Genomic DNA, 12389 nt, shown 5'->3' on the forward strand with positions numbered 1-12389 from the left:
TTTTCTGTGAATAATTTCCGAAATTTCAGCCGAAAGAGAGATGTACCCAATTTATCTCAAAAATAGATTGTGCTGGATCATCCATGGTTCTTAATGGACCGCGTTGAAATCGGTTTTACGAGTTTTTGGGTACTTAAATGCAACATGTAGTACATCTTAGCCGTCAAGTGAAATTTCGCAAAATATATATGGATTGGAAGATAAACTTCAGTACTTCCTGATGATTTTGAGAATTACGCGATTTAGAGACAATTTAAAATGTATATTTCATAATATTATTTTATTTTAAGATTTATTCCAATTTATAGAACCCCAATATTTATCGGAAGGGTCTTGATATAATCCACAAGGCGTATAATTATACACAAAAAGTGAATATTTTTAAATATGTAAATTTTCGGCGAAATTCGGGTAAAATAGCAGAATAACCACAAAATTTTTTCTGAAATTTCTTGTATAAAATTAAAAAATAAATATGATGACATTATTTTTTCAAACCAAAAACAAATATTTTACCTCGATATCTTGTTTTGTTATCGCTGTAAGTTACAAACCGCTACACGGACTTTTGTGATTTTGATATCATTTGATTCATCATGGTGTTTAGATTATGTAGATATTAAAATAATTTTTAGGTGTGTGTATGTCATTAATATAATGAAAATATTGACGTAATCTCCGATATTTTTATTATTTTTCTCATATTTCGCGAAGATGTGCAACTTTTTCGCGATTATTATAATATAGTCATATTCTTATTTTACGGAGGAATATATATATCAACGTTTTTGGTCAATATAATAAACGGCGTAATTTGAAGATTTCTTTCTTATGCCCAAAATTAAAACCTCGACAACTTTTGCGCGCATCAACCAAAAATTTGATCGCGAACGGTTTCGGATTCAGAACATTTTTCTCTATACGTATACCAAAAATCATTAATGTACCACAAAAACGAAAAGCTGATTTTTTGAAAATGGAATATTAAAAAATTGGCAATATTGTCAATTTTTTAACATAGCTAAAGCCGAGGTTCACCCCTTTATAACTCGGGATTTACTTATGTATATGAAAAAGTGAATAGTTTTGGGTTAATTGATCTGTCGTTGCCAACTTTTCATGATATTGACCTCCAAACTTAATTTGGGTGGAAGCTGTGTATACTTTAATGTAAAAAAATGTGTAAAAAAAAGGTTGAGGCGAACCAGTTTTTTTTTATCTATCGATTTGTGACTAAACAACTCATTTCATGGTTTTCGTGTCAAAGTAAAAGTAGAAGCCTACAAAATAGTCTCTTCTGTATCATTTTATCATTATATTATATTATGTATCAGTTTTTAAAATTCTAACTGCATCTACTTTTAAATGATGCTGACATTTTGAAGCTCGATTTTGGGTATTTTTTGAATTTTACTTTTACTTTAATACGCAAACAGGAATTTCTAAAAATAACATTTTTGGAGTTGCGAATCTGAGTAATTTGATATACATTTTGTGTATGTAGTATGCACATCTTCAGAGTAATTCTCATCCAAAGGTGAAAATCTTGTGCGATGTCCCATATAAGGCGTGAGTAAATTGAAAACCTAAAACGCATTTTCTGCAAAATCGTTTTTTTGAGTTATGCCTGTCTTGCAGCAAATGGGCGATATACTTCCCGAATATAATAAAATTCTAAATTCTTGAGGTATTTGTAATGGACATTTTGGTATATCATATGTATATGTATTGATATTTTTCACAAATAAAGCTGGGTTTATTTCTTATTTAGAATACGTTCAAGTTTCAGCCAATGATTCAGATATCGTGTGGGATATACCCCATGTGTTGGTTTTATAATGTAAAAAATTGGCTCACCATTATTGTGCGTTTTAAGCTTCCTTATATTTGGTCCATATTTTGGCATAGTACGATTTTATGTATTTTGAAAATAGTAACAAATTGCCTTTAAGGGGACCCCCCATTCTCGGGGTCATTTTTTTATTTTATTCGAATTTACACTAATTCAAGAATGTCCCTACAAAATTTCAAGTGAAAATCTCAAGAACTCTTGAAAATATAGCCGATTTATTGTGTGAGCATCAAGTGACGGCTAAAGGGCTTCTCAAACTTTAAACGCGTTTTTCTCTTTTGCGAATGGCGGGCACGATAACTCAAAAACTAATAACCCAAACGATTCCAATTTTTTACACGTTTCTCTGTGAGTGTATAGCTATCGTATGAGCTAGGATAAAGCCAATCGGTGGAGATCTTCCTTATTTTTTAACTTGGTTTTTGGTCAAAAATCGGCGATTTTCCAAAAATATTTTTTCAAAGGTCCGCTATTTTATTAATTTTAGAGCGAAGTCAATAATCCCAGTTCATACGAGAGCCAGACATGTACTCTTTCTAACACCGTTGGAATTTAATTGATTTGATATTATAGATGTCGTTTCTGTAAAGGCCTCATCATACTTATTTCGCTAGCAAAAATTTGTTTTTGCATATATTTTTTATATTTCACAAATTCCCCGAGGGAGCGGCACTGTATTTTATATACATATACGTTACATCTTATATAAATAAAAAGATTTCCTGCCAATTTAGAATGCTATATGGTCTGGTTATGCACAAATCGAAAATCGTGAAAATCTGCCAAATTTTCTAAAAAAATATGAAGCATTTTGCGAATTTTTATCGAGCTATTATGATTACATTACGTCGTAGCTGTTTTGGGCGAAAGTTGGTAGCGTTTCATTTCCCGTTAGATAGGAATACTATTTGTAGTATTGTAGTAAAATTAAATGAGATTTATATATATATATATATATATATCCCTAGGAATATATATTTATATATATACAGTGGTGGCCAAAACATTTGCAACTGAAATTGACTATGTGGAAATATCTCCTTATTTATATATGATGACAGGCAATACATTTTTTCAAAGCTTTTAATCAATTTGAAACTGTAGATTGCCATATAAAAAATGGTTGGAGGTTGGAACATTTTTAAACCGAGATTTTATGAGCCGTATCCTCTTAGATATAAAAATGAGATTATTTTTTGAAGTAATACGTTTCTCAAATCGAATCTATCTTCGAATACAACCCGATGTAATATAAAACACAACTTAATATTTTTTGGCAGATATATAACATAAATATTCTCGATAATTGCACCGAATACAAAGTGGAATGGTGAGAATAAATTTGTACACAAATCGGTCATAGGTTTGACCACAATATATCTAAATCTGATCCGATTCTTAGCAATTTAAATTGGACAATTTCCCTTGGCTCAAATTCCAAATTTAATTTCATTCTGTTAATAAATGCGACGTGCATTCTGTTTACAAAAAAGACACAAAAAGTGCTTCTAATTGTCTGTACCTGTACTCAGAAAGGGGTAAACTTTTCATAGTTTTAAATTGAAGAAGATACAATTTTTTCGTTATTTTATCGAAAAAGTAAAAAATTAGTACATTCTAGCAGTTCTGGAATAATAAAAGATTCTTGGTTGCAGAATTTTGGGTATTGTAATTTTGGATGTTATTAAATGGTATGTGATATCTACCATACTATATGTTATAGGAACCATTATTAGGTTATTTATCCATTTCTGACGGTGATAGTATATGATATCCACATACCATTTTTATGGGGACATTTATTATTTCTTTCATTTTAACATTCATGTCAGTCGACTATTCCAACTTGATAAACAATTGGAATGAGATCGGTTTAAAAATCCTTGTGATGTTGGCAAGATGTTTTTTTATGATTAACAACCTGACGTTCGTATGGACGCATTTGAAACAGTGGAATCTTTTTAATTTATTTTTATCAGTTTTATGTGCATATAGCAATATGTTTTTACAATAGCTTTGTAAATGTATTATAACCAACATTTTCTTTTTCAGAGACTTGCTGGAATCTTATTATATGTCGTGCTTAAAAGAAGCAGACGTTCTAAAGCATAGAGGTCAAGTTATATCTTCGATGCAAAAAAAGGAACACAACCAATTGTGGATTGGACTGGTAAATGATAAATTCGACCAATTTTGGGCTATTAATCGCAGATTAATGGAACTCAATGGTGAACAGGAATGCTTTAAATACGCCCCTGCAAGATTTTATAATGAGGTAAATAGTGAAATTTGTTTATATATGCCAAGTTTTTGACCGTTAAATTTTTATGTTGTTTCATGTTATGAAAAAAAAACAACATTTCCTTGTTTGTATGATTGTATTTCACCTCCTGCAGTTATTACGAAGTTGTATCTGCGAATTAAATTAATTTCAAATTTATCAATATTGGACATTTGTCTTCTCTTCAGAAGCAGTCCTCTTCAAAACAGTATATGGTATACACATGTTTTTTGTGCAAACTTCGGAACTGTTTTAAAGGTTTAAACGCTAAGTGGCTACATTTATGTTGCTCTGGGAACCTAGGTTCGAATCCCAGTCGTGCTCAGCATGAATAATTTTTATATGAGTTTTTGCCTGTAAGGCCGATGGTCATTGTATGCTTTAAATTAAATGTAATTTTCAATTCAATTTATTAATCAAAAAACTCCTCATTGGATTACAAATTGATAGAAGGCGTATAATAAAGTATCTTATAAAATTACAAACTAAAAATTTCCTAACGCACAGTTTTCTAATTTTTACATATATGCTTAACAAACCGTAATGTAAATGTAACTCGATGCTGTAATCGAGCCAGATATATAGATATTTTATTCCAAAGGACAAAAATATTGCAGCAATTTAATTTTCAAATTATGTGGTGAGATTGAGAAATTTTTCAATCCAGGGGGAAGCTGGTTCCACAACTTACCAATGCGAACGGCAAAAGAACGTTCCAGGACCAGACTCTCAAAGCGTTCAAAAAGAATTTGAGAATTTCTGCTAGAATGCAAAAATCGGAAATTATCAGCAATATAGTTAGGTTACCATATTTCATGGTTTTAAAGAAAAAAATATAAGCATCGAACATGAAGTAGTCATCAAAAGAACATCGAAGAAACTCTTTTTCATAAAGATTATAGTCACGATTGCAGTGTTTCCCATAAACGTATTTTAAAACACTATGAAAACGACTACATAACCTGTGTAAATGGGTGTTATCAGTGCCAGAATAAACCTCCATTCCATATAGAAAACAGACATTAATAAAGCATGCCCAAGTTTGTATTTAATGTGGAATGGTAAAAAATTGTTCACAATGTACAATCACCTGTGGCAAAAATTATCTTTTGAACATTTTATATTACAATCAATATCAAAGCCAAGACAAGTCACAGACTGCCAAGAATTAATTGATTTCCCATGCACGGGTATACTTCGCTGAATAGGTAAATCACGACCACTTTGGAAAATAATTAACTTTGTTTTATCTACATTGATATTAATACAGTTACGTGAAGCCCAACTGCAAATTCGATTAATAACACTATCAAGTGCAGAAATGCAACCATTTATGTCAAGACATGGACTAGACATAAACAATCCGAAATCGTCCGCATATATATTCAAAGCAGAATGCTGAACACATTCACAAACATAACGTATAACATAAAAAGGAGTGGACCTAAAATTGAGCCCTATGGAAAATCTGACGAAGAATTACCGTCGTATACAATTGCAAGACTGTAGAGAAAAATTAAAAATATTAAATAGCTTGGAGCGGAGAATGCAGTGATTGATAGAATCAAAAGCTTTAGAAAGGTCTAAAATGCCTGATATACTAGGAAACTTTTTGGTTTTTGTGCAAAACTTCGAGAACCTTTGACAGTGCGGGTAGAATTGAAATTGGGCGATAATGGGCACAGTTTAATCCAGTAGCGCCTTTTTTCAGTAAAGTTGTAAACAATTATGTTGCAAATGAGGAAACACAAGTTTAAGGAAACGTAACGGAATTTGATCGAAGCCTATAACATTGGACTTAACTCTATATATTGCACTAGTGAGCTCAAATATGTCGACATTGCGAAAATTGGAAATATTAGAACGAGGCATAGTCATAGAAGTGTTATCAGAAATAGTAATATTAGCACCATTATTGGAGATGAAAAAAATATTTAAATGATCTAAATCTATATCACAGTGTGTCGCTCCACAATCAGAAATCCTAGACCACAAAGTACGAGGATTATCAATATTACTAAATATACTTTTACCAAATTGACGCTTGGCTTGTCGAACAATTTTACGAGCAATATTTTTATATTTCTTATACAACTGCTTATTGTGATCTGTAGAATTCTCAATAAAGGCACTAAAAGCTAAGTCCCTATTTCTGATAGCAGAAAGAACTTCTGGCCGATTGAACCATCGATTTGAATTTGTTCTAATTAATCTAGTTTTTTCAGGTACATGGGTTTCAAAAAGATATTGCAATGTGCTATTCAAATAGTTTAGCTGCAAATCAGAAAGATAATACATTAAGGACATTAAACGAATTTAATAAACAATTGCAAAAATATATTGAACCCGACAAAAACACTGTTGCACCTAGGGTATGGAATGCGTTAATTCTCCAACCTATGAAATATCTAAATATATAGCAACAATTTTAAAACACATAACGAAAGACTCAAAATACAACATTAAAGATGCAGTCGAATTCAAATCAAGGATCAACAATCAAACCATTGACGACAGAAATACTAATATCCTTTAGAAGAGTGTGCCAGTAAACCTCGCTATAAAAACTATTAAGAACAGGTGGATACTAATAGAACAACATACCAAAATACCAATGGAGCTGTTTATTGAAATTTTGACGATATGTATCAAAGATTCGAGATATTTTTTATACAAAGATAAAATTTATGAACAACAAAAAGGCAAAAATCTCTCCCACATTGCAGACATCGTAATGTACACGTAAGAATACAAAAATGGAATACAAAACCAAGGATACTAACAAAATATGTTGATGACATATTTTGTATTGTTAAAAAAAGCCAAATAGATAATACATTAAGGACATTAAACGAATTTAATAAACAATTGCGATTCACTATGGAATGTGAGTCAAATAATAAAAACACAGTGCACAGAGAAATGGTAAATTATTACCAAAAACCCACTGCTGCAGGAAGAATAATAAATTTTCATTCAAAGCAAACAAATAAAAATAAACACAGCCAAAAATTTCATAAAAGGGGTATTGGACATTACCGATTGCAAATTTCACGCTAAAAATATGAGAAAAATTCGTAAAATATTGAAAATTAATGATTTTCCAAACAAAACCATTAATGATTTAATTCGAAAAACAAAATCTAAAAAGGTTGACCGCCATGATAGGGAACCAAAAATTTACAAGAGGTCGTCATACATTTAAGGTTTCTCAGAAAGATTTTCAAACTCAAATGTGTATGACAAAGGAAAATACCAATTAGCATTAAAAAGCAGCAATACCAACAACAACTTTTTTTTACGTTTCCACGACAGTGGGGCCTACGATCCGAAACAACCCGAGTCCTACTCGGCCAACGTATGTCACCTCAGCCCATTGTGTAAAAGCAATAGGGCTGCTACAACAACAACAACTTTTTTAGTCAGACAAAGGCAAAAATTCCAACGGACAATAAATCGAATGTAGTATACCAAATTGGATATAATGGAGGCGAGTCCAACGTATGCCAATAGGTATATGTTGGTACTACAAAAACGAAGCTGAAAACTAGACTTTAGTGCTCACAAATCCGACCAAAAAGAAAAAAACAAACCTTTGGAGCAAAAAACAGCACTTGCAGCACATTGCACTTTAAGTGGACATACACCAAATTTCAAAGACGTGAAGATATTGACACAAGAACGAAATTATAAGAGAAGATATATGATGGAAATGCTGCACATAATTGATGTTCCCGCTAAAAAGAGAATGAATTTTAAAACAGATACGGGGAACTGTGCCCAAATATACCGGAATGTAATAGAAAAACATCAAATTAGAAATAAAATTTAGTTAGATGACTCTTGTGAAGAAATGAAGGTGTTACGAGAAGAATACTGTTTGTGAATAAAATAATATAATTATTATTTGTTACATTTTTGTTATATATATATATATAAATTTTCAATTTAAGACAAAACAATTCCCTGATGATGATCGTCGAAGACGATCGAAATATCGGAAACAAAATAAAAAAACGCTAAATAAAGCAAAATTTGTTTTATTAAAAACGACCTCGAGCCGAACAAAATGAAAGTCTAAGGAAAACTTAAAGATCAAAGGTCAACAAAAATCACATAAAAAAAGTTATCACATATTATTGAATTGTAATCACGAAATGTTACATATTGTCTTTCATTGATTGTACGTAGTTTGTACTGCAAAAGGGCAAACGCGTGATTGGAATTAAGCACAGGGAAATTAAACTGAATACTCTTAGAAATTGCGCCAACATCACTTACTAATGCATAGTCAATGAGCGAATATGAATTCCAATGAAGATCAAGGAAATACAACAATATTTTTTATTGTTTGGCAAGTTACTAACTACTCAAGTACATGATTAATATTACATATTCAATATGTAATAAATAAGAACATTGTTTAAAATACGAGGTTATAAATTTGTATGTTATAAAAAAAGATTATATACTTTTATTAGCTTATACATTTACGAAAGTGATCCAATTTGACTCATACCAGATAATTTAAGTTTTTTTAATGGAAATTGTTCCAATTTTTAAATATGAGCTCAATTTTTATACACGCAGCCTAGAAGAAGATAACTCTCGAAAGTAGTTTCTGATTTTATCCAAAATTTATACGTCGTTATATTTCTTCCAGGCTAAATTAAACTCGAAAATGGAGAATCTAGAATATTATCAAGCTAGTATCACAATTGAGGTTTTGCCTGTAAGAGCGATGATCTGCAACATTGTATAATTTATGTTAAATTTTCTGACTTAAATCATAATAAATAATAAATCATCATCGCTATTACAGACAGAAACTCAAATAAAAATTAAACATTCCTGCAATTTTGCTTACTAAGAGGGGAAAGTTTCTCTGGGTAAGAATATTTCTCAGATAAATTTTCAACTAATGCATATTTATCTCGATTACTTCATTTGGTTGGTTACTCGTTCACAACGGTTATTGTCTTCCCCACTTTGTATGTGATGACAGGAGATAAGAGAAAGAAGCAGAATGTAGAAAGTAGCGTGAAAATAAGAAGAAATCGCTTTGTCTTCGGTGGTTATTAGCCTCGAATGTTCTGGCTCATCGGCCAACGCAGAAATGGGAGCTTCCGCCAAGAGAGGTCCGCATCCCATTGTTTCATATGTCAGCATAGTCGACCACACCCTCCATACTGAGGGTGTGGTCGACATATGCCCCATACGTCTAGTGCTTTACATTGTTTGTTAATGTCATTTAAGGCAGTGTTGAAGTAGTCCCCAGCTGGTGCCTTGACATGGCACCAGGTCGCGAAACAGGTGTAACTCTCCCCTTAGACCCGCTTTCCGCGGCTACTCTATGGAAGTGTGTTGAAAACAAGTTTTTTTGTGTTCTTTCCTGATTTGTGGCTAAACTACACAACGCACACACATGTGATCAGGGAATAAGTTGAAGAATATGGTTCTAATGTATTATTTTTCGATATATTTACTGCATCCACCCAAAACGGATGCTGACATTTTGAAGCCGGGTTTTCGGTGTTTATTTTTTTAATTTTACTTATAATCAGGACGCGCAACTAATTAATGGTCTAAACTGATTATAGGATTGTAGAACTCGTGATTTTGCGTCGTTTAGTATATGTATATCTCATGAATGTGCTCGCCGTAGCTTCTTTGAAATTGGATTCCAAAGTCAAAAATTTGGTGCGTAAATTTTTACAAAAAAAAACCGATTTTTTTGTTTAAATTTAAGGCGTCCACTTAAATGCTCGTGATTTTGCGTCGTTTAGTATATGTATATCTCATGAATGTGCTCGCCGTAGCTTCTTTGAAATTGGATTCCAAAGTCGAAAATTTGGTGCGTAAATTTTTATAAAAAAAAACCGATTTTTTTGTTTAAATTTAAGGAGTCCACTCAAATGCCGTTGGACCCCGTGCCAACGTGCCGAATCTAATGAGCACAGTCATTTACAATTCCGCCCAATAAAACGGCGGATATAGGTACATAGGAAAAACTGCAAAAACCTATTTTGACAAATTCGTGTATAAAATCGCGTTTTTCTTCGAATTGTTTTTACATACATTCATGTTTGTATTATCATATTCGCGAATCTGTGTGAATATAGATCAAAAATACATCGATACGCGAATAACATGCGTATTTTATCCAAAATCGGTTGCGCATACAAATCTTATGCACGTTGCGTCAATAAAACATCGACAAATTCATAATTTTTTGAAATTTTACAAAATGGCAATATACATATATACATATGTATGTTGTTGCAAGAGTTGTGTAATTGATAGTCCATTGATTATATTATTTTTAATTTGCTTTCGCAATTGCAGGATGGTACTTACATGCAGAAACTTGTGTCTCCAATCACAGCCAGTGGGAAAAAGAAAACCGTGAAAGATTTGCTGGAAGAATTGTCTACACCTGAACGAAAGGCAGGTATGTATTATTTGTTCACCTAAATCTTGGTTAATGGAGTACGAGAAACACACAGTACTCTCGGTTATAGTATAACCGCTAAATTCGCGGTACATTAAATTATGCCAAACATATGTTAAAATGATTAAAATTGAAAACAAAAATGATAAGACTACATTGATAAATGTTGTTTTCATGTATTTACAGTTGGAGTAAAAACGCATGGAATCGTTATACACACCGAAACTCATCTGCAGTGGATGTCCGAACACCTAAGCTACCCCGATAACTTCCTTCATTTGGTAATTGTTTACCATAGTGGTTAAAAACTTCAATTTTGGCGAGATGTTTTCATTCACATCAATTTGCATTTCTCACAGTGTAAGAATGTATGTTTGAGATTTATATGCAAGTCGAAAATAAACAAATACTTTTGATGTCATAAATTGAGTATAATAATCGAAATAAATTTCCGATATCAGATATAAATTTTCATATCTCAATAATTGTGACTTTTCACATACCTGTGTAATAAATTTCTTAGGACAGTATATTCATATAAATATAAACAACTAAAAATATTTGTTTTTCGAACTTCTGTGTCCTATCTTTCGAAAAAAGTGGATTTACCCTACATATGTTTCGAAACATGTTTCTCTCCATGTGTGTGCTAATTAGGTGACCACCACTGTATATATATTTTTTTGGCGTAATCAGTATACCAACCCCTATCTGGAATCAGATAGATCCCAGTCCTGCTCCCATATTCAACTTGTTCAGGATTTTATTTTTAAATTAGAAATATGAGCTACACAACTATGTTGTCATGGTATTATAGCTTTGTGCAGCCCCAAGAGTTTGTAACGCCGCGAAATATTGGTCCTAGACCCACCTTTAAGTACACCGATCGTCATATCTCGACTAGCTGAGTCGATCTAGACATGTGTGTCCGTCCGTCCGTCTGTCCCTTATAATTTGTAAACACGGACCTGTTCTGGCCAATGAAAACCCCTATTGTTTTTGACAAAGATCGGTTAATATTTAGGGGGTGAAATGGACCAAATACTTTATTTTCGTCCGATTTTCTGGTCGCTCCAGAGACCGCAATTATGACGCAAACATCGCGAATTTTTACATAGAGAAGGGGATCGGGCCAAAGAATAAGCATGCCTGTTTTGATAAAGATCAGTCAATATTTAGCGGGTCAAATGGACCCTGACTTTTGTGTGAACAATTTCAAAATTTGTATTCTAAAGCGTATATATTTTCCCCTGAAGGACATAGACCCGAGAAGTTGATAGTATATCCAAGAGAAGTGATTGGCCTTTAAATTTATACCAATTATATTGTCGTATGTACTCGGATGTGGGAGTTACACTTAAATATTAACAGGTACTTACGTATTCATATATTTAGTAACCCATTACCGGAAATATAGCACTGATCGCTTTAAATTTTCCATGAGGATCCTGGTATGGTCAAGGACAACGCATATAATTTTCGATAATGATAATATTGGGATGCAGTGGACCGAAAACTTATTTTTTTGTTTTTTCGACAAGTAATTAGAAAGGCTGTACTGAATAGCAATATTTGTTGAACTCTAGACCAAGCTCAGAATATAGAATAACAGAAAGTTATATTTTCGTGGTAGTTGTGGAGGGTATCATATGGTTGGCCCCGTACGACTATACCGCTCCGCTCACTGGTTTAGAGTTGGGAATGTTCAACATTTTTCTGAAAATAACATTAGAAATAAAAAATGTGGTTCGAGAAATAAATAATACAATTTTATTTACATACTAGCAGAGCCGGCAAACGTTGTT

At 32.4% G+C, this 12389-nt stretch overlaps 1 protein-coding gene across 1 annotated transcript in view; it reads left to right on the forward strand.

The window, feature by feature from the left end:
• LOC133328208 (autophagy protein 5) overlaps positions 1-10889 on the forward strand; it is a 54430-nt gene extending 43541 nt beyond the window's left edge. The window contains exons 4-6 of the mRNA XM_061536759.1: positions 3905-4127; positions 10479-10584; positions 10771-10889. Of these exons, the coding sequence (XP_061392743.1) occupies positions 3905-4127; positions 10479-10584; positions 10771-10889 (448 nt within the window). The remainder of the gene's footprint in view (positions 1-3904; positions 4128-10478; positions 10585-10770) is intronic.
• The last annotated feature ends 1500 nt before the right edge of the window (positions 10890-12389 follow it).

The sequence above is a fragment of the Musca vetustissima genome, unplaced genomic scaffold (assembly GCF_032173495.1).
Source record: "Musca vetustissima isolate MV318-11 ecotype Yass unplaced genomic scaffold, APGP_CSIRO_Mvet_v1 utg4278, whole genome shotgun sequence".
NCBI classification, from domain to species: Eukaryota; Metazoa; Arthropoda; class Insecta; order Diptera; family Muscidae; genus Musca; species Musca vetustissima.